Raw genomic sequence first — 23514 nt, forward strand, 5'->3', positions numbered from 1 at the left:
ATCAAGCATGCAATCAAGATGCATTGATAATTACCGGCGATTGGAATGGGAAAGTAGGAAACAAAGAATAAGGATCAGTAGTTGGAAAATATGGCCTTGGTGATAGAAACAATGCTGGAGATCGAATGATCGAATTTTGCAAGACCAGTGACTTCTTTGTTGCAAATACCTTCTTTCACCAACATAAACGGCAACTATACGTGGACCTCCCCAGATGGAACACACAGAAATCAAGTTGACTACATCTGTGGAAAGAGACGATGGAAAAGTTCAATATCATCAGTCAGAACAAGGCCAGGGCTCGACTGTGGAACAGACCATCAATTGCTCATATGCAAGTTCAAGCTGAACTGAAGAAAATCAGAGCAAGTCCACGATAGCCAAAATATGACCTTGAGTATATCCCACCTGAGTTTAGAGACCATCTCAAGAATAGATTTGATGCACTGAACACTAGTGACCGAAGACCAGATGAGTTGTGGAATGATATCAAGGGCATCATCCATGAAGAAAGCAAGAGGTCACTGAAAAGACAGGAAAGAAAGAAAAGACCAAGATGGATGTCAGAGGAGACTCTGAAACTTGCTCTTGAGCGTTGAGCAGCTAAAGCAAAAGAAGAATTCAAGAAGTAAAAGAACTGAATAGAAGATTTCAAAGGGCCTCTCGAGATGACAAAGTATTGTACTGACATGTGCGAAGAGCTGGAGAGTGAAAACCAAAAAGTAAAAACACGCTCGGTGTTTCTCAAGCTGAAAGAACTGAAGAAAAAATTCAAGCCCCGAGTTGCAATAGTGAAGGATTCCATGGGGAAAATATGAAATGATGCAGGAAGCATCAAAAGAAGATGGAAGGAATACCCAGAGTCATTATACCAAAAAGAATTAGTCGATATTCAACCATTTCAAGAGGTGGCATATGATCAGGAACCGATGGTAACTGAAGGAAGAAGACCAAGCTGCTCTGAAGGCATTGGCAAAAAACCAGGCTTCGGGAATCGATGGAATATCAATTGAGATGTTTCAACAAACAGATGCAGCACTGGAGGTGCTCACTCATCTATGCCAAGAAATATGGAAGACAGCTTCCTGGCCAACTGATTGGAAGAAATCCATATTTATGCCTATTCCCAAGAAAGGTGATCCAACTGAATGTGGAAATCATAGAACAATATCATTAATATCACACGCAAGCAAAATTCTGCTGAAGATCATTCAAAAACGGTTGCAGCAGTATATTGACAGGGAACTGCCAGAAATTCAGGCTGGTTTCAGAAGAGGACGTGGAACCAGGGATATCATTGCTGATGTGAGACTGATCCTGGCTGAAAGCAGAGAATACCAGAAGGATGTTTACCTGTGTTTTATTGATTATGCAAAGGCATTTGACTTTGAGGATCATAACAAACTATGGATAACACTGCGAAGAATGGGAATTCCGAACCCTTAATTGTGCTCATGAGGAACCTTTACATAGATCAAGAGGCAGTTGTTCGGACAGAACAAGGGGATACTGATTGGTTTAAAGTCAGGAAAGGTGTGCGTCAGGGTTGTATTCTTTCACCATACCTATTTAATCTGTATGCTGAACAAATAATCCGAGAAGCTGGACTATATGAAGAAGAATGGGGCATCAGGATTGGAGGAAGACTCATTAACAACCTGCATTATGCAGATGACACAACCTTGCTTGCTGAAAGTGAAGAAGACTTGAGGCACTTACTAATGAAGATCAAAGACCACAGCCTTCAGTATGGATTACACTTCAACATAAAGAAAACAAAAATCCTCACAACTGGACCAACGAGCAACATCATGATAAACGGAGAAAAGATTGAAGTTGTCAAGGATTTCGTTTGACTTGGATCCACAATCAACAGTCATGGAAGCAGCAGTCAAGAAATCAAAAGACGCATTGCATTGGGCAAATCTGCTGCAAAGGACCTCTTCAAAGTGTTGAAGAGCAAAGATGTCACCCTGAAGACTAAGGTGCACCTGACCCAAGCCATGGTATTTTCAATCGCAACATATGCATGTGAAAGCTGGACAATGAATAAGGAAGATCGAAGAAGAGTTGATGCCTTTGAATTGCGGTGTTGGCGAAGAATATTGACTATACCATGGACTGCCAAAAGAACAAACAAATCTGTCTTGGAAGAAGTACAACCAGAATGCTCCTTAGAAGCAAGGATGGTGCGACTGCATCTTACATACTTTGGACATGTTGTCAGGAGGGATCAGTCCCTGGAGAAGGACATCATGCTTGGCAGAGTACAGGGTCAGTGGAAAAGAGGAAGACCCTCAACAAGGTGGATTGGACACGGTGGCTGCAACAACGAGTTCAAGCATAACAACGATTGTAAGGATGGCGCAGTGTTTCCTTCTGTTTTGCATAGGGTTGCTATGAGTAGGAGCCGACTCGACGGCACCTAACAACAACAACAGTTATAAATGGAAGCTTTTTCCTGATTTTCTTTTCACCATTCTCTTTATTGGTATATAGGAATCCAGTGAATTTTTGTATGTTTATCTTGTATCCTGCTAATCTGCTGAATATTTCTTAGTTCTGTAGTTTTCTGATGGAATCTTTTGGATTTTTCTGTATAGTATCATATCATCTGCAAATAGGAACAGTTTTACTTCTTCATTACCAATTTGGATGCCCTGTATTTCTTTTTCTTGCCTTATTGCTGTAGCTAGGACTTTCAAAAAAAAAAAAAAAATAGGACTTCCAGCACAATGTTAAGTAGGAGTGATGATAAAGGACATCCTTGTCTTGTTTCTGTTCTCAGTGGGAATATTTTCAGCCACTCTCCATTGAGAATGATGTTGGCTGTTGGTTTTGTATAGACACCCTTTATTATGTTGAGAAATTTCTTTTCTATGCCTATTTTATTGAGAGTTTTTATCAAGAATAGGTGTTGTACTTTGTCTAATGCCTTTTCTGTGTTGATTGAGATGATCATGTGATCCTTTTCTTTCATTTATGTGGTGGATTACATTAGTTTATTTTCTAATGTTGAACCATCCTTGCATACCTGGGATGAATCCTACTTGGTTGTGTGTATTATTTTTTTGATGTGCTGCTGAATTATATTGACTAGAACTTTGTTGAGAATTTTTGCATCTATATTCATGAGAGATATTGGTCTGTAATTGTCTTTTTTGTTGTGTCTTTGCCTGGTTTTGGTATCAGGGTTATGGTGGCTTCATAGAATGAATTAGGAAGTATTGCTTCCTTTTCTAAGTTCTGAAATAATTTGAGTAATACTGGTGTAAGCTCTTCTCTGAATGTTTGGTAGAATTCTTCAGTGAAGCCACCTGGGCCAGGGATTTTTTTGTTGGGAGTTTTATTATTATTATTATTACCTTTTCAACCTCTTCTGTTGTTATGAGTCTGTTCAGATTTTCAACATCATTTTGTGTTTGTTTGGCTAGGTAGTGTGTTTCTAGAAATTTGTCCAGTTCCAATAGGTTTTCAAATTTGTTGGAGAGTAGTTTTTCATAATTCTCTGTTGTGATCCTTTTTATTTCAGTTGGGTTGGTAGTAATGTCTCCCATTTCATTTTTTATTTGGGCTATTTGTGTCCTCTCCTGTTTTGTTTTGTCAATTTGGTTAATGGTTTGTCGATTTTGTTGACCCTTTCAAAGAATCAACTTTCGGTTTTGTTGATTCTTTCTATTTTTTTTTAATTCTCTATTCAGTTTATTTCTACTATGATCTTTATTATTTCCATTCTTCTGGTGGCTGTGGGCTTCTTTTGCAGTTCTCTGTTTGAGCTGTGTAGTCAATGTTTTGATTTTGTCCCTTTCTTCTTTTTTGATGTGTGCACTTATTGCTATAAATTAACCTCTGAGCACTGCCTTTGCTGTGTCCCAAAAGTTTTGATATGATGACTTTTCATTCTCATTTGATTCTAGGAATTTTTTTATTCCATCTCTGATTTCTTCTATACCAAGTGATTTTTATGCAGGGTATTATTCAGTATCCATGTAATTGATTTTTTTTTTTCCTTGCTCTTCCTGTTGTTAATTTCCACTTTGATGGCCTTGTGGTCAGAGAAGATACTTTGTATAATCTCAATGTTTTGGATTTTTTGAGGGTGGCTCTGTGGCCTAAGATGTGGTCTATTCTGGAGAATGTTCCATGTGTACTTTGCAGCTGTTGGGTGCAGTGTTCTCTATATGTCTATGAGGTCAAATTGGCTGATTGCACCCTTTAGATCTTCTGTATCTTTGTTGAGTTTCTTTCTCGATGTTCTGTCCTTTACCAACGGTGGTGTGTTGAAGTCTCCTACTATTATTGTGGAACTGTCAGTTTCTCTTTTAAGTGCTGTTAGAGTTTGTTTTATGTATTTTGGAGCCTTGTCATTGGGTGTGTAGATATTTATTATGATTATGTCTTCATAATGGATTGTCCCTTTAATCTTTATATAGCGACCTTCTCTGTCTTTTTGATGACTTTAGTTTTAAAGTCTATTTTATCTGAGATTAGCACTGCCACTCCTCCTGTTTTTTGTGTGCTTTAAGTGAAAGTTTACAAATCAAGTCAGACTCTCATACAAAAATTTATAAACACCTTGCTATTTACTCCTAATTGCCCTAATTGCTCTCCCTCTAATGAAACAGCACTCTCCTTCCCTCCGCTCTCCCTTTTTGTGTCCATTTGGCCAGCTTCTGACCCCCTCTGCCCTCTCATCTCCCCTGCAGACAGGAGATGCCAACATAGCCTCATGTGTCTACTTGAACCAGAAAGCTCATTCTTCACCAGTATCATTGTCTATCCTGTAGTCCAGTCCAATCCCTGTCTTAAGAGTTGGCTTTGGGAATGGTTCCTGTCTTGGGCTAACAGAAGGTCTGAGGACAATGACCTCTGGGGTCATTCTAGTCTCAGTCAGACCATTAAGTCTGGTCTTTTTATGAGAATCTGGGGTCTGCATCCCACTGCTCTCCTGCTCCCTCACGGATTCTCTGTTGTGTTCCCTGTAAGGGCAGTCATCAGTTGTAGTTGGGCTAGTCTCAGGCTAATGTAACCTCTGGTTCATATGGACTTTTCTGTCTCTTGGGCTCATAATTACCTTGTATCTTCGGTGTTCTACATTCTCCTTTGTTCCAAATAGGTTGAGACCAATTGATGCGTCTTAGATGGCCACTTGTTAGTGTTTAAGACCCCAGACGCCACTCTCCAAAGTGGGATGCAGAATGTTTTCTTAATAGATTTTATTATGCCAATTGACTTAGATATCCCCTGAAACCATGGTCCCCAAACCCCTACAACTGCTACACTGGCCTTTGAAGCATTCATTTTATTCAGGAAACTTCTTTGCTTTTGATTTAGTCCAGTTGTGCTGACCTCTCCTGTATTGTGTGTTGTCTTTCCCTTCACCTAAAATAGTTCTTATCCGCTATCTACTTAGTGTGGTTGTTGGGTGCTGTTGAGTAAATTCCAACTTATTGCGACCATATAGGACAGAGTAGAACTGCCCCAAAGGGTTTATTGGGTGTAATCTTTACAGGAGCAGATTGCCAGGTCTTTCTCCCTGGGAGTTGCTGGGTAGATTTGAACCACCTTTTGGTTTACAGCTGAACGCTTAACCATTGCACCACCAGGGTTCCATTCATAAAGATTATAGCCAAGAAAATCCTATGTATTAGTTGTACACTGTAACACATGGGATTGCCATGAGTTGGGACTGGACAATAACAGATTTGTTTTATTTAATGTGACCAATATTGTGACTCCATGTATGCAGAATAGAACGGTCATAGCCTCCTCTTTGACTCCATTACCCAGCAAGGAGTAGAAGATGCTCATGATGTGGTTGTTGGATTCATTCATTCAGTTCAGTGCACCTTCCTCACTCCAGGGACACTTCACCCTGTTTAATGCCATGTGGTTCTCCCTCCGACCCCTTCTGAGTCCCATACCTGGCAGGACTGGCTCTCCTGAGCATCTAGAAGCTGTGATCCACAGAGCTTGGACAGGCAGCATCTGTTTTCCTGATGTGGACAGTGGTGCATGATGGGAAGTCCACAGACAGAGAGCCAGGAGCTGGAGACGGAATCTTCCTCAGCTGTGTGTGACCCCACTGGGACTCCATCTAGAAAGCAGAAACGGTTTCCCTCCAGGGCTCTGACAGCATGTGGTATGAGGTTCTTCTTCTGTGGTTAGTCACTTTTCTGACCTCATCCCTGAGCTTCCTATTGGGGCTCCTTCACAGTCCTCTGACACCAGGGCCCTGTGCGCCTAACTCCAAAGATGCTGCTGCTGCTGTTGCCCTTGCTGTGGGCAGGTGAGTGGCCAAGGGGATGGGGCAGTGGTTCTGGGGCTGGAGCTGCGGCTGACCCTTGTATCCTACAGGGTCCCTCGCTCAAGATTTGAGATTCCTGTTGTGAATGAAAGAGGGAGTAACAATGCAGGAGGGTCTGTGCATCCTCATGCCCTGCTCTGTCTTTTACCCCAAGTAGGGCTGGACTGACCCTGTTTATGGCTACTGGTTCCAGAATGAGGACAATTATGTCTCCAATGCTCCAGCAGCCACTAATGACCCAGCTAGAAAAGTGCGGGAGGAGGCCAAGAACAGATTCCACCTCATTGGAGACCCACAGGATTATAACCGTTCCCTGGATATCAGAGATGCCAGGATGGTGGACACAGGATCATATGTCTTTAAGGTCATCAGAGGACATTATGTGAAATACAGTTTCAAATATAATCAGCTCTATGTGCATGTGACCAGTAAGGATTGGGGTCAGGGAAAGGCTACAGGGGAAGGTCATGGCCCCCAGGACAGGAGAGGGGTGGAACCCCTGGATCTTCATCCTGGGAGAGACTGAGGGGAACAGGACACCGGCGCCGGCTGGGGAGAAGCAAGCCATCTTGAGACAGAGGTTGCTTTCAGGGGCCACTGAGGATCCCCATCTCCGTGGTCTCGATACCTATCTCTCTCTTTCTCCCCAGCCCTGACACAGACATCCACATCCAGGGAATCCTCAAGTCAGGCCACCCCACGAACATAACTTGTAAGGTGCCGTGGGCCTGTAAGAGGGGGACGCCCCTCACCTTCTCCTGGATTGGGGTTGCCCTCAAAACCCTGGGCTCCAAGACTCCCCACTCCTCGGAGCTCACCCTCACCCCAGAGCCACGTCACCGTGGTACCAACCTTACCTGCTGAGCGACTTTCCCTGGAGCAGGTGCGGCCACGGAGAGTACCACCAGCTCAATGTGTCCTGTGAGTGCTGGGCAGGGACACCTAGGTCCCTGAGGGTCGTGGGTGTTGGGAGAAGTGGGGCAGAGCCTGGGGTACTGGGTGCTGGTCCTGAAAGAAGGGGCTGGTGAGGAAAGAGACATTAGACTCCACCTCCTTCCTATTTCTCAAGATTCTGTGAGAAAAGGGCCAACACCCATGTTTCTGCCACTGAAAAGAAAACAATTAAAGTCATGAAATGCATAACATCCATTCGGAAAACTTTCAACTTCATGTACGTCCATGGTCCTCTAAGGTTATAATATCGTTCAGAAATACATGTAGTGTGCCTTTCTATGCATAAAAAACATTAAAGAAACACTTCCCAATACACTAAAATATCTTTAACATAGTAATACAGTAATAATAATAATAATGTTTTGATGCAAGTTGCAAAGTAACACCATTTATTACTATGAACCATTAAATATACCTCAAATTTTTAATATGATAGACTTTATGTACAACTACAGGTTGTACTTAAGTCTGAAGTTAGTAAACCCAGGGACTGCCTGTATATAATATAACACCTTTATCACAGAACATATGTGGACGTTAAGCAACACATAACTGTGTTTCTGTCTGTCCAGATGCTCCACAGAACCTATCAGTGTGTTCCAGGAGAATAACACAGGTAGGGAGCAGCTGCTCCTCTCTGGAGCTGTGGTGAACGGGAGGTCTGGGCTCTCACAATTCAGGAGGGAGGAGGCCTCAGACCAGGTGTGGGGACAGCAGAGGTGGGAAACCCCTCACTCACTCATGACCCTACAACTGGCCTCCCTTCACCCTGACCTTGCTATCACCAAGATCATCCATGACCTTCTCATTGCTAAGCCCCATGGGTACAGCTGTCACCAGTTCAGGGCTACATTCCCATCCTAAACCCTGCCCTCATGCCTCTCAGGATCTGGACCCTAATTAGTCCTTCAATTTGGTTTTTGTTTGTGTTGGTTTTTCTTAAAATGTTTTACTGCGGTAAAAATATATATAACAATACATTTGCCAATTCATCACGTTTTATGTACAATCCCATGGTACTGGTTTTGTTTTTCATGTTGTGCAACTCTCATCTCTATCATTTCCAAATAATTCCACCACCACTAACAGAGACTCAGTGCCCCCTAAGCTAAGACTTCCCCTTTTCCCCTCCTTATAATGTGACCACACATTCTTCCTTTCCACCCCAAATACCCTGTGTCCACTAAATCAGCTCCTATCCCTTTCTGCCTTCTCATCTCGACCTCAGACAGGAGTTGCCCCCATTTAGTCTCGTGTATCTTCTTGAACTAAGAAGCACTCTCTTCACAATATCATTTTATGTCTTATAGTCCATTCTGTTATTTGCCTGAAGAGTTGGCTTCGGGAATGGTTTTAGTTCTGGTTAACAGAGAGTCTGGGGGCCAAGTCTTCTGGGGTTCCTCCAGTCTCAGTCAGACCATTGAGTCTGGTCTTTTGACCAGAATTTCAGTTCTGCACCCCACTTTTCTCCTGCTAAGTCAGAGACTCTCTGTTGTGTTCTCTGTAAGGGTGGTCATTGGTGGTAGCCAGGCACCATCTAGTTCTTCTGGTCTCAGGCTGATGAAGTCCCTGATTTATGTGTTCCCTTTTGCCTCTTGGGCTAATATTTTCCTTGTGTCTTTTGTGTTCTTCATTCTCCTTTGCTCCGCGTGGGTTGGGAACAATTGATGCATCTTAGCTGGCCATTTGTTAACTTTTAAGACCCCGGAAGCCACTCACCAAAGTAGGATCCAGAACATTTTCTTAATAAACTTTGTTATGCCAATTGACCTAGATGTCCCCTGAAACCATGGTCCCCAGACCCCTGCCTCTGCTACACTGTCACTCGAAGTGTTTGGTTGAGTTCAGGGAACTTTTTAGCTTTTGGTTTAGTCCAGTGGTGCTGACTTTCCCTACATTGTGTGTTGCCCTTCTCTTCACCTAAGATAATTCATGTCTACTATCCAGTTTGTGAATTCCCCTCTCCCTCCCTCCCCACCCTCACACCATCAAAAATGTTTTCTTCTGTGTTTAAACCTTTCCTTGAGTTCTTATAATAGTGGTCTCATACAATATTTGTCCTTTTGTGACTGACTTATTTCACTCTTCATAATACCATCCAGATTCATCCATGTTATGAGATGTTTCATGGATTCATTGTTGTTCTTTATGGTTGCATAGTATTCTACTATGTGAATATACCATAATTTGTTCATCCATTCATCAGTTGATGGGCGCTTTGGTTGTTTCCATCTTTTTGCTGTTGTAAACAGTGCTGCAATGAACATGGGTGTGCAGATATCTATTAGTGTGAGGGCTCTTATTTCTCTAGGATATATTCCAAAGAGTGCAATTGCTGGATTGTATGGTAGTTTTGTTTCTAGCTTTTTAAGGAAGTGCCAAATCGATTTCCAAAGTGGTTGTACCATTTTACACTGCCACCGGCAGTGTATTAGTGTTCCAGTCTCTCCACAACCTCTCCAATATTTAGTATTTTGTGTTTTTTGGATTAATGCTCGCCTCGTTGGGTTGAGATAGTATCTCATTGTGGTTTTGATTTGCATTTCTTTAATGGCTAATGATCGTGAGCATTTCCTCATGTATCTGTTAGCCGCTTGAATGTCTTCTTTAGTGAAGTGCCTGTTCATATGCTTTGCCCATTTTTTAACTGGGTTATTTGTCTAGTTGTTGTTGAGGTTTTGCAGCATCTTGTAGATTTTAGAGATTAGATGCTGATTGGATTTGTCGTAGCAAGAAAGTTTTTCCCAGTCCGTAGGTTGCCTTTTTACTCTTTTGGTAAAGTCTTTGGAAGAGCATAAGTGTTTGATTTTTAGGAGCTCCCAGTTATCTTGTTTCTCTTCTGGTGTTTGTCCATTGTTACTAATGTCTTATATAGTTTATGCCATGTATTAGAGCTCCTAGAGTTGCCCCTGTTTTTTCTTCAATGGTCTTTATCCTTTTAGATTTCATATTTAGGTCTTTAATCCACTTTGAGTTAGTTTTTGTGCATGGTGTGAGGTATGGGTCTTGTTTCATTTTTTTTTGCAGATGGATATCCAGTTATGCCAGCACCATTTGTTAAAGAGACTGTCTTTTCCCCACTTAAAGGACTTTGGGCCTTTGTCAAATATCAGATACTCATAGGTAGATGAATTTACTTCTGGATTCTCAATTCTGTTCCATTGGTCTATGTATCTGTTGTGCCAGTACCAGGCTGTTTTGACGACTGTTGTGGTATAGTAGGTGGTAAAATCAGGTAGTGTGAGGCCTCCCACTTTGCTCTTTTTCAGTAATGCTTTACTTACCTGTGGCCTCTTCCCTTTCCATATGAATTTGGTGATTTGTTTCTCCATCTCATTAAAAAATGACATTGGAATTTGGATCAGGATTGCATTGGGTAGAATAGAGATTTTCACAAGGTTGAGCCTTCCTATTCAGGAGCATCGTATGTTTTTCCACTTATGTAGGTCTCTTTTGGTTTCTTGCAGCAGTGTCATGTAGTTTTCTTCATACAGGTATTTTACATCTCTGGTTAGATTTATTCCTATGTATTTTATCTTCTTGGGGGCTGTTGTAAATGGTAATAATTTGGTAGTTTCCTCTTTGACAGAGCTCTCCTAGGGTAGGTCTAGCATTGTCTTTATTCTAGGTTAATTTAGTTTTACTTGTATGCCATGGTCCTTTGTGAATTTTTACTGAATACCCCACATATTCAAGGAGGCATCTTCACTGCGGCTGAAAGGAATATACAAAATTCCCAACTGTTTGTGAGCTCTGGGAATTTTTTTCTTATGGCTCTCAGCTTATCGTTCTCTCTGTGGAAATTGTTCTTGTCTGGCCTTTGAAGTTTCACCCCATGCACCTGGAGATTTGTGTCTTGTCAGATGCAAGGGAACTTCTATGAAGATCTTTAAATTGTTTCTGGCATTACCCCAAACAAGTTTCAACAAATTTCAGAATATTTAAATCAAACCAAGTATCTTCTCTGGCCATAATGGAATGAAATTAGAGATAAATAACAGAAGGAAAATAGGAAAATTTACAAATATGTGGCAATAAAGCAACATACTCCTAAATATCCAATGAGTCTGTCTTAGTTATCTAGTGCAGCTGTAACAGAAATACCACAAGTGCATGGCTTTATCAAACAAAAGTTTATTCTCTCACAGATTAGGAGGCTAGAAGTTTGAATTCAGGGAGCCAACTCTCCCAGGAAAGGCTTTCTCTCTCTGTTGGTTCTGGGGGAAGTTCTTAATCATCAATATTTCCCTGGCCTAGGAGTTTCTCAGCACAGGGACCACAGGTCCAAAAGATACACTCTTCAGTGGCTCTGCTTTCTTGGTGTTACAAGGTCCCCTTATCTCTCTGCTTGCTTCTTTATTTCATAAGTCAAAAGAGATTGATTCAAGATGCAACCTAATCTTGTAGATTGAGCCTTGCATCACTAACATAACTGTCTGTAATCCTGCCTCAATAACATCACAGAGCGAGGATTTTCAACACATAGGAAAATCACATCAGATGAGAAAATGGTGGACAATCACACAATACCAGGAATCATGGCCTAGCCAATTTGACACACATTTCTAGGGGACACAATTCAATTCATGACAGGGTCAAAGGAGAAATCACAGGGGAAATCAGAAAATTTATTGAGATCAATAAAAATGAAGACACAATATAAAAAAACTTATGGGATTCAGTGAAATCAGTACTTACAACGATTTTTTTTTTTTTCAGAAGTAGACCACCAGGTCTATTTTCTAGCCTGTCTTCGTCTGAAAGCTCTGCTGAAACTTTTCTACTACGGGTGATCCTGCTGATATTTGAATTCTGGTGGCACAGCTTCCAGCATCACAGCAACACTCAAGCCACCACAGTATGACAAACTGACAGATGTGTGGTGGAAGCACCTCTGGGGAGTTTCAAGTCATCAACCTTTTGGGTAACAGTTGAGCACTTAACCACTTGCACCACCCTGGGACAAATAAAATGACAGGCCATCAAAATGTTTAAGTAAAAGAGTGACTAAGTGTGATTTATATTTAAAAAAGAAAAAAAAAAAACTAGCTGATGTATTGAGAAGGCACTTTGGAAGGGGCCAAAGTAGAAGCAGAAAGACTAATCGGTAGGTTATCACCATCACATAGATGAGTGATGATTAGGGCTTGGACCAGGGCAGTGACTCTCCATTGGGGGTGATTTTGCTACCTAATTGACAATGCCTGGAGACATTTTGGTTGTCACATCTGTCACATTTGGTCGACATCTGGTGGGTAGAGGCCAGAGATACTGCTAAAAATTGTATCCTGTTCCTGTTGCCGTGGAGTTGATCCCGATTCATTGCAAGCTTATAGGACAGAGTAGAACTGCCCCACAGGGTTTCCAAGGCTGTAAGCTTTGTGGAAGTATACTGCCGTGTCTTTCTCCTGTGGAGCAGCTGATGGGTTCAAACTGCAGACCTTTGGTTAGTAGCCGAGCACTTCACCACTGGACCACCAGTGCTCCTTGAAAATCTTATAATGCACAGAATGCATGTCAATAGTGCTGAGGCTGAGAAATCCTGAACAAGGCAATGGCAGTGGGGATGAGGGTAAGTGGATACATTTTTTAAATACCTTAAAATTTGAACTGATAGCTCTCATGGCTAGTTTGGATATGGAGATAAGGCCAAGGAAGACATCAGAATAAAGCTAAGATGTGGATAGATGTTATATCACATGGCGCTGAGCTTTAGAAAACTGGTGAAGGAGATGGTTTGAGGTGACAAATCAGGAGTTCTTCAAGATCATGTAAAGTTTGAGATGTCCATTCTATATCGCTAAGTAGATGTCAAATAAATGGGGAATTTCCAGGGTTAAAATACAATTTTATGAGTAGTCAGCATGACTTTTCTTTTCTTATTGTATTTTAGATGAAGGTTTACAGAACCAAACTAGTTTCTCATTAAACAGTTAGTACACATATTGTTTTATGACATTGGTTAACAACCTCACGACATGTCAACACTTTCCCTTCTCAATCTTGGGTTCTCTATTACCAGCTTTCTTGTCCCTTCTGGTCCTTCCCCAGGGCTGGTGTGCCTGTTTCGTCTCATTTTGTTTTATGGGCCTGTCTACTCTTTGGCTGAAGGCTGAACCTCAGGAGTGACTTCATTACTGAGCTGAAAGGGTGTCCAGGGCCATACTCTCAGGGTTTCTCCAGACTCTGTCAGGCCAGCAAGTCTGGTCTTTCTTTTTAAGTTAGAATTTTGTTCTACATTTTTCTCCAGCTCTGTCTGGGACCCTCTACTGTGAACCCCATCATAGCAGTCAGTGGTGGTAGCTGAGTACCATCTAGTTGTACTGGGCTCAGTCTGGTGGAGACTGTGGTAGATGTGGCCCATTAATCCTTTGGACTAATCTTTCCCTTGTATCTTTAGTTTTCTTCATTCTTCCTCAGCATGATTTTTATTTTCTTTGAGATCATTTATTTTTATTTTTCAACTTTATTCTAGCTCATGGAAAGCCCATGCATTGCAGAGTAGGACTGTGCTTCACAGGGCTTTCAATAGCTGATTTTTTTTTTTTTTTTTCCATTAGATCATGAGGTCCTTCTTTTGAGGCACTTCTGGGTGGTCTGGAATCACCAACCTTTTGGTTAGCACCTGAGCATGTTAACCACTTGCACCACCTAGGGACTCCAGTTAGCCTCATTTGTTGTTGACGTTATTATTTGCCGTCAAATTGACTCCAACTTATGGTGACCCTCTGTGTGTCAGAGCAGAACAATGCTCCATAAGTTGTTTGTTTTTTTTTAATTTTTATTGTGCTTTAAGTGAAAGTTTACAAACCAAGTCAGTCTCTCGTACAAAAACTTACATAAGCCTTGCTATATACTCCTAGTTGCTCTCCCTCTAATGAGGCAGCACAATCCTTCCCTTCAGTCTCTATTTTTGTGTCCATTTGGTCAGCTTCTGACCCCCTCTGCCCTCTTCCATACGTTTTTTAATGGCTGATTTTTCAGACGTAGAATGCCAGGCTTTTCTTCTGAGGCACCTCTGGATGGGTTCAAACCTCCAATTTTTCCAGTTAGTAGCTGACTGCTTAACCATTTGCACCCACCACCCAGTGAACTTTGATTAGCCCCATAATCCAACCAAACCAAACTCATTGCTATCGAGTCAATTCCGACTCATAGCTACCCTATAGGACACAGTAGAACTGCCCCATAGGGTTTCCAAGCTGATTATATTTATGGAAGCAGACTGTCACATCTTTCTCCCAAGGGGCGGCTGGTGGATTTGAACTGCTGGCCTTTCACTTAGCAGCTGAGCACTTAACCATTGTGCCACCAAACCAAAACCCGGTGCCGTCGAGTCAGTTCCAACTCATAGTGACCCTATAGGACAGAGTGGAACTGCCCCATAGAGTTTCCAAGGAGCGCCTGGCGGATTCGAACTGCCAACTCTTTGGTTAGCAGCCTTAGCACTTAACCACTACGCCACCAGGTTTCCACTGTGCCACTAAGAAAAAAAAAAATTTTTTTTTTTTTTGCCACTAAGGACTCCTTAATTAGCCCCATAGAGAAAACCCAATCAAACCCACTGTCATCGAGTCAATTTCAACCCATAGTGACCTCATGAGGTTTCCAAGGCTGTAAATCTCTACAGAAGCAGACTGCCATATCTTTCTCCTGCAGAGCTGTTGGTGGTTTTGAACCGATGACCTTTTGGTTAGTGGTCCATCGCTTCAACCACTGCACCACCAGGGGTCCTTTTAATTAGCCCCATCAAACCTAAAAAAATAAAAATAAAAACCAAACCTGATGCCATGGAGTTGATTGCCACTCACAGTGGCCCTACAGGAAAGAGAAGAGCTGTCCCATAGAATTTCCAAAGAGCAGCTGGTGGATTCAAACTGCTGACCTTTCGGTTAGCAGCCAAGCTCTTAACTACCCACTGTGCCAAATGAAAATGCTCAAAGGCAGAGGTGGGTGGGGCTGGATCTCAGCTTCTGGGCCTCAGTCCTCAGCTCACTCAGGGTGAGCCCCCACCAGGACCCAGATATCCTTTCCCTGACTCTGGTTCCTCTCTGGAGAGGCATTTCCTCTCTGAACTCTGGAGAATGGAGTCTGTGATGTGCCTCATCTTGAGGGCTGCTAAGAGAAGGAAGCCTGGCTCTTCCTCCCGAGGCCCTGGCTAGGCTGTGAGAACCCAGGGCTGAGTAAAGGGATAATTTTTTCAGTACTTTGTTTTATTAATTTCAACTTAACAATTTTTAGTGCGGCAAAATGTCTTGTTGTTAGGTGGCATCTAGTTGGCTCTGATTCATTGTGACCCTAAGCACAACAGAATGAAACGTGGCCAGGTCCTGTACCATCCTCGCAATCATCACTATGTTTGAGCCCATTGTTGCAGCCACCATCTCACTGAGGGATTGGTCCCTCCTTATAACCTGTCCAAAGCAAATGAGATGAAGTCTCGCCATCCTTGCTTCTAAGGAGCATTCTGGCTGTACTCTTTCTGAGACAGATTTGTTCATTTTTCTGGCAGTCTACAGTATATTCAGTATTCTTTTCCAACACTATAATTCAAATATCTCAATTCTTTTTTCCATTTTTAAGTGTACAATTCAGTGACGTTAATTATATTTACCATGTTGTACAGCCATTACTACTACCTATTTTAGAAAGTTTTTCATCACTCTAAACACAAACTCAGTACCTATTAAGCAATAACTCCCCACTGCTTCCTTCCTGCAGCCTCTTGGTGACCAATAATAAAAGTTCTCCATGCATCTGCCTGTTCTAGATATTTCATGTAAGTAGGATAGTACAATATTTGTCCTTTTGTGTCTGACTTATTGCACTTAGCATAGTGTTTTCAAGGTTCATCCATATAACAGAACTTCATTTCTCTTTAAGAAATAATTTTTTTTTTTTTTTTAGTGTAAGTATGCTCCATGCAATATTTGGGATATACTTATACTACAAATATATTTAGCGTTTATCTGAAGTCATCTTCTAACTGGACATTCTGCATTTTATCTGGCAAGACCAGCCCCTCTAGGAATGCTTCCTCTCCTGTGGCCCCGCTTCTACCCCCACCACAGCCTAGGAAAAGGGGAACTCACTGAAGACTTTCACTTCTGCTTCTTCAATAGCCCGGGGCCCAGTGGGAGAGCCCCCATCTTCACGCCAGCCAGGCCCCATGGCTGACACCTATCCTCCCAGCCCTCCCCAAAAGGTGACTTGGGAAGGACCAACTCAGCAAGCCCAAGCTCAGACTCCCCAGGAAGACTGAGAGCACCAGTGGGCAAGGCAGGGTAGAGCATGGAGAGGACACAGAACTTGAGTCTCAGGACTAGGAGCTCATTTCACGCATCAGTCCCCAGGCGCAGCTTCCGCCCTTGGCTCCCCCTTCTGCCCCGACCCAGAGCCAGTCCTGGCATCAGGGAAATGAACTGGCTCCAAGATGCTGCTACTGCTGCTGCCCATGCTGTTCAGGGGTGAGTGGGCTGAGGACCAGAGAGATCTGGGGGAGAGGGTGCTAGGGCTGAAGTTGCAGGTCGAAACTCTGTCTCCCCTCAGGGTCCCTGACATGTGGATGGAGATTCCAGCTGGAAGTGCAGAGTTCATTGATGGTTCAGGAGGGTCTGTGCATCCTTGTGCCCTGCAATGTTAGCTACCCCGAGGTTGGCTGGACTGACTCTGACCCAGCTCATGGCTATTGGTTCCAGAAAGGGACTGACACTAATGTTGGGGCTCCAGTGACCTCAAACAACCCCGATCAAGAGGTCCACAGGGACACCCAGGGCCGATTCCAGCTCCTCGGGGACTCCCAGAAAGGGAGCTGCTCCCTGGTGATCCGAGATGCACAGAGGGAGGACACAGCCACATACTTCTTTCGGGTGCAGAGAGGAAGTTATGTGAAATTTAATTTCACAGAATACACACTGTCCCTGGAAGTGGCAGGTACGGACGGAGCTGACTTGAGCTGGAGTGGGCTGCATAGAGACTGTGGGGAATAGCTACTGCCTGGGTTAGGATCTCCCTCTCTCCACCCCAGGCCTGACACAGAAGCCTAATGTCTATGTCCCTGAGAACCTGGAGCCAGGGTGCCCAGCAACACTGTTCTGTGTGTTTCCCGGGGACTTTGAGTGCTGTATGGCCTCCAGGTTCTCCTGAATGGGGGCGGCTGTCGCCCCCCAAGGAGATGGACCACAAGCTTTCCTCTTCTCGGCTCTCACTCTCATACTGAGACCTCAGGATCATGACAGTGAGCTTACCTGTCAAGTGGACTTTTCCAGAAATGCTCTGAACACCTCAAGAACCATCCGATTGAGTGTGGGTCATGAGTTTGGGGGCAAGACTCTGGGATATGGGGACAGGTCAGGCATACAGGGAGGTGAGAAATGGCCATGGCAACCGTCAGGCTGGAGCTTGGGAGGGTTCCTGGGAGAAAAGGCAGGTCCTATGAAGACTGAACATCTATGGCTCCCAGAGCCTTCTGTTCACTGGCTGGACTTTAAGGTGTGGGTGAGGTGAGGCCTGAGCGTAGGTGGTCCCCATGCAGTGACACAGGAGAGACCTGGAGAACAAATGTCCATCCTATTGAGAGCTGAAGGACACAGGAGTGTGGTGTGGGAGGTGACTCAGTCCTACTCCTCTTCCCCACAGGGACACCAGGGCCCATGGCAGATGTGGTTCTGGTGGCCATCATGGTAGTTGTGCTCAAGGCACTGATCCTCTGCCTCTACCTCACCTTGTCCATGTGAGCACCACCCAAGGAGGAAAGGAGATACAGAGAGGGCAGAGGGCAGGTTGCTGAATCGCAGAGCCCCAGTTCAGGAGGGACATCAATGGGCCAAGGGGCGCAAGACCAAGTGGGAGGATGAATTGGTGGTGACAATTACACAGGAGCCCATCAAGTCAAGCCTGGGGCCTGTCCCTACTAGACCCAATTGTCCAGGATGAATGAGAGTCCCTGTTCTCATCAGAAGTTCTCTAGGGAAGTCCTGCCCTGTCCCGCCTGAGTCACCCTCCAGGCCCTTAAGAAGGAACAGAGGGTCCGTCTACCCACTGCCCCCAATCTGGCCAGACTGAGAGGCTCTTTGCTGTCTTCACTCAGAGTGAGATGCAGCAGGAAGAGAATGGCTGGGCCACCAGTGGGCTTGGAGGACACAGGAGCCAAGGATGCAAATATGTACATGGGTTAGTTTCTCAGGTGAGTGACATGAGTGCCTCACCTCCCATCATCCCACTTGGATACCTTCTCCAGAAAGGCCCCCATGACTGCTCCACCCAGCATGGCCAACTTTGAGCTGCCCATCTTTCTCCACAACCCACTGTTTCTGTTGGATCCTGTTTCACTAATGATTCAGCCAACTCCAATCTGTCAAGCTGAAACCAGGGTATCATTCTCCACTCTGTCCTCCCTTCCATCTCCAAGATCTAATAATTCAGTAACCTTGTCCTTACCTCCTCTTCAGTTCATGTTGATACCCTTCTTTTCTCTATCCTGACCCTGGTCATTCCTGCGGCCTCAGCTCTTCCCTCCATCACTGGTCCCACTTCATCTCCTTGCCTCCCATCTCTCTTCCAACACAGGCCTCCAGACTGTGCTTCCAGATACAATTATCATCCAAATCCTCCATAGTTTGAATAACGATGTGTCCTCTTCATGATCAAAGACTGAGATGTAAATCCCCAGCTTGGACTTCAGGGCCTCACATGACCTGACCCTGCTGGACCCTCCAGCCAGATTCCTCCCACCCCCAACATCACACAAGGTCCACCACACCCAATCCAGCCAAATCCTCTTGTGACACCGAGACTTTGCATATGAAGTTCCTTCTCCTGAAATGCCCTTCCATCCCCATTCTGCTTTCCCTGGTCTTTCTCACCTTTTAATCTGAGTATTAAATGTCAACAAGTTGTGTGTGTGTGTAAAACACTCACTGTATGAATTTTAGAAGAAAAGTGTCATTTGTTCTTTTATTCATAGACACCTTCACCAAGTATTACTGAACATCTACTATATGCTGAACACTGTTGTAAGTCCTAGGGGTGCCTTGGAGAACATGACCTCAAAAATCTCAGTTCTCAAAGACCAGTCATTCTGGAGACGAGAAGAATAGAAATAAGAAACCAATAATAAAAATTAGAGTGTGGTGATTGGTGGTATACGCTTAGAGAAAAATAATGATGGGAAAGAAGTAAGACATATCGGGGTAGATTTCCACATTCAAAAGCAAGAGGCAGTGACATCTGAGCAAGGACTTAAGGCCAGAGAGGAAGCCTGTTCTGTGTTCATCTAAGAGCAGGAACAGAGAAGAGAGGGAACCATGAGTGCAATGGCCCAGAAGCAGAGAAAGGCTCAGTGTGCTATGGAAACGACAAGGAGGTCAGAGTTTGAAGCAGAGGGCAGTAGAAGAAGAAGGAGAGCCTGGGAGCATGGTGCAGAACGTAAGAGGCCTTGTAGGCCACTAGAAGAATCCGTACACTTTTGAAGGAAGCGGAGACAGGACTGCACTTTCATTTTAGCAGAATCCTCATAGTTGCTCTGTAAGAAAAGGCAACATCTCTGACCTCACAGTTCCTCCAGTACTGGTTCTCTCCAACTCTTTTGTTTCCTCACCCCCTAGAGTCAAAATGTTATCCATTGTTCTGATCTCCCTTTCCTATTATTTTTTCCATTCTTTTCAATACCAAGCCTTGGGAAAAATCAATAAATGCTCAAGGCCTGTTGAATGATAGATAGAAGAATATGGAAGTTAGTTGGGTAATTAGCTTTGGCACACAGGGAGAAATCTAAAGTTTTCAGTTGTGTGAGGATATGTTCTCAGATTTCTAAAAAAATATTCTGTAGCCTTGGAGGATTGAAAGGTGAGTGACAGTGTAGAGAGACAATGGGTCCAGAGTTTTAATTGTGTTTCTATCGAGAGAATGCTTGAAGGGGTTGGAGTAAGGTGGAGAATTTGAGAAGAGTCACTCTGTGGGTGCTGCTGACTGCCGGGCTGGGTTACCTCAGGAAGAAGAAGGGAGGGTCAGGCAGGAGGACTGCATGGTGAGAGCAGCACAAGACTGGGTCAGGAATGCTGAGACCAAGGTGGATTCTCCATCCACCCAACTAACTAGAGCAGGTGGGGCTTGTGGGAAATGCAGGGAGAGGCTGTCCTGCCCACAAGCCCCACACAGGCACAGGAGACACCAAAAACATCACACCCAGATTTGGAACTGGAATCCCAGCCTGTGTTCCAATTTTAATGGCTCAGGCAAGAGTTTCCAATGCCTTTGTTTTTTTACCGTGTACCAGGACTGAGCTAGGGCTGGGGTCAGAGAGGTTTCAGTTTCCGGGTGGCCCCAGTTCCCTAATTCCTCCTGCCCTGTGTGAGAGGCCCCAAGGAAACTCATGTACCAAGAGAAAGTTCCTAACTCTAAGTCTCGTAGAAGGGAAGTTTTATGGGGCTGGTGAATAGAGGAGGAAAGGGTCACCCTGCTGTGGGTGTAACACTTGGTAGTAGGTGGGATTTCCTGGTGAAGGGACAAGTTTGGGGCAGAAAACTACTCAGGCCCAAATTAGGCCTCAGCGAATGGTGATGGTGGCGAAAGGGCCAGGACAGAGGAGGTTCCATTTATAAAAAGAAGACATTGTTTCTGAATGTGACAGGAATAGATTTCCCAAGAAAAGATCCCCAGTTAAAGGCAACCCCTATTTTCATCTAGGGGGTGAGGAAGAAAGGAAGCCAACAGAGGCCTTGGGATAAGAGGAGAGGGGCTACCTCAGGGGCTAGTACAGAAGTCACCCAAGATCACACCTGGGGTCTCCCCTCCTCCAGGACTGGGCCTTGCCTCCCTCTTCCCCAGTTCTGACCTAGACACTGACATCCACATCTTGTAGACTCCGGAGTCTGGCTCCCAGGGAAACTGACCTGCACCATGCTCAGGGCCTGAGTGGGAAAGACCCTCACCGTTTCCTGGAAATGGACCATCCCTTTCTCCCTTGGCCCTGGACACATCGCTTCTTGATATTTAGCCCTTATCTGCAGCTCCAGCACCACAACACCAACTTCACCGATCCTAGAGCTCGTGTGACCACAAGAGAAACAGTGCTGGGTCATGAAACCTGGACTCCTGAGACATAGGCCATTGAGGGAGAAGTAATTTGTGCTTGGGACCTGGAGACCTGGCTGGGAAAGTCTTAGCCCTACTTCTCTGACTCAGAGGGAGGTACTCCCTGAGCACCCCTGAAGATGGAAATATTGACTTCCTGTCCCAGGTATGCCATAAAATCAGGCCATTTGCCATCTAGGAAAGTGGCCCAGGTAGAAGAGAACACCTCTGGGGCTGGGATGAGATTGGAATCTGTCAAGGGGTGAGCTGAGAACTGAGCTGTCACATGCCAAAGTGGTTGATTAAGACACCAAGCCAAAATGAAAGTAATATTCAAGGCTGTAATCACAAATCATGAATATAAGCAAGAGACTAACCCAGAGAAAGCACCGATTCCCCCACATTTCTATTTTTTCCCACAGAACCACGACAGGCGAGGGTCAGGTGAATCAGCATAGACGTGGAGGATTGCTTCACTGTGGGGGATTCCCCCCAAAAAAGGTTCCTGCAGTTTTATGGACCCAGAGACTGGGGTGACAGTGAGGCAGAAAGGTTGGGAGTGGAAAGTTCCCACTTCCATCCCCTGATAAGGAGATCTTTACAGAGGTGCTTGAGAAAGGCCTCTGCCAAAGACCCCTGATAAAGAGGCCTCCAATGGAGGTGCCTGGGCTGTGAGTCCCTGGGTGGTGCAAATGGTCAAGTGCTTAGATGCTAACCAAAAGGCAGACAGTTCAAGTCCACCCAGAGGCACCTCAGAAGAAAAGCCTGGCGATCTACTTCTAAAAAAAACAGCCATTCAAAACCCTATGGAGATCAGTTCTACTCTGACACACATGGAGTCACCATGAGTCAGAGCTGACTTGGTGGCAACTGGTTGGTTGGTTGGTATTACGAATTCAGTTGTGTCCCCCCAAAATGTGTGTTGTAAATCCTAACCCCTATACCTGTGGTTGGAGCCCTGGGGGTGCAGTGGTTAAGAACTTGACTGCTAACCAAAAGCTCAGCAGTGCAAATCCACCAGCCACTCCTTGGAAACCCTATGGGACAGCTCTGCTCTGTCCTATAAGGTCGCTATGGAAGCAACTTGACAACAATGAGCTTTGTTTGTTTGTTTAAATACTTTTGGTTACAATCCCATTCGAGAATGGGTTTTCTTCATTATATTAATGAGGCAGTATTAGTGTAGGGTGTGTCTTAAATCAATGTCTTTGAGATATAAAAACAGAAAATTAAACAAGTAAACAAGGAAGCACAGTTGGGGGAAGATAAATGCCATGCCACATGAAGCTCACCAAGGTGCCAAGGAAGAGAAGCTGAAGAGACAAGGACCTTCCCCCACTGCCAACGGAGATAGAAAGCTTTCCCATAGAGCTGGTGCCCTGAATTCAGACTTCTAGCCTCCTAACTGTGAAAAAATTAATTTCTCTTTGTTGAGGCCATCCACTGTGGTATTTGAATTACAGCAGCACTGGATAACTAAGACAGTGTGGCTGTGAATGCAGATATGTGAAAGAGTACAGCTGGCCAGGGGGGCCTGAGTCTTTAACTGCAACTCTATTCAGAGACTGCAATGCACTGGCTATAGACCAAGTCTGGTGTGGGGAGGGCAGCTTCCCTCCATGAGGCACACTGGGTAAAGCCTCTGTAATTTCTTGTGGCTGGGCCTGAAAACAATCACACACATGTTTTTGGCTAGGATCCAGGCTCCTTAGAGTCTCTGCCAGTACAGTGGTGAGCTGGTATCTCCGAGCTCTAATACTGGGGGGCCAAGGTTAGTCATGAGAAGCCCCATCAGTCCTCAGTCCCAACAGTCAGATTTCTTCCCACACTTACTTCCTGCTTGTATTGTGCACAACTTGTTGCCAAACCCAAAGGCTGCTTTTCAATTGCACTTCCTGCAACCACTCTGAAGCATTTTTTACTGTTGACCAATCACCAGCCTTGACAACTTTCCCCACTGCCCTTGCCTATGGTGGCCTCATTCTCGCCTCTAGTTACCGAACTCTAAGAGGATAGGAGTTGGGTATCATTTGGTTTCCTCAGCAGTGCTAAGTAAACTTTGTTTTTTGAATGGGTCTCTTATGGGTTGAATTATATTGCCTAAAAATATATGCTTAAGTCTTAACACCTGGTGCCTGTGAACATGAGCTTGTTTGGAAATAGGGGCTTTGAAGATGTTA

General features: G+C 44.3%; 2 protein-coding genes across 5 annotated transcripts in view; one reads left to right on the plus strand and one right to left on the minus strand.

The window, feature by feature from the left end:
• The window catches only part of LOC126086015 (myeloid cell surface antigen CD33-like), a 55627-nt gene extending 48374 nt beyond the window's left edge, over positions 1-7253 (minus strand). For both annotated transcript variants that reach the window (XM_049901974.1, XM_049901973.1), the window contains exons 1-2: positions 7165-7253; positions 5925-6097 (exon numbers count right to left, since the gene is read on the minus strand). In XM_049901974.1, the coding sequence (XP_049757931.1) occupies positions 5925-5988 (64 nt within the window). In that variant the 5' untranslated portion in view covers positions 5989-6097; positions 7165-7253. The remainder of the gene's footprint in view (positions 1-5924; positions 6098-7164) is intronic.
• Positions 6105-12236, plus strand: LOC126086021 (myeloid cell surface antigen CD33-like). 3 transcript variants are annotated; one of them, XR_007519387.1, is made up of 4 exons: positions 6105-6289; positions 6958-7228; positions 7834-7877; positions 11981-12236. XR_007519387.1 is itself a non-coding variant. In XM_049901981.1 (3 exons), exons 1-3 carry the CDS (start codon positions 6138-6140, stop codon positions 7169-7171), a joined length of 573 nt encoding a protein of 190 aa, XP_049757938.1. In that variant the 5' UTR covers positions 6105-6137. The 3 variants fall into 3 exon arrangements, 1 of the variants encoding a protein (XP_049757938.1); XR_007519388.1 differs by lacking the exon at positions 7834-7877; XM_049901981.1 differs by lacking the exons at positions 7834-7877; positions 11981-12236 and adding an exon at positions 6465-6671 and having other exon boundaries at positions 6958-7171.
• Positions 12237-23514: the final 11278 nt, after the last annotated feature.

This window comes from Elephas maximus, chromosome 11, assembly GCF_024166365.1.
Source record: "Elephas maximus indicus isolate mEleMax1 chromosome 11, mEleMax1 primary haplotype, whole genome shotgun sequence".
NCBI classification, from domain to species: Eukaryota; Metazoa; Chordata; class Mammalia; order Proboscidea; family Elephantidae; genus Elephas; species Elephas maximus.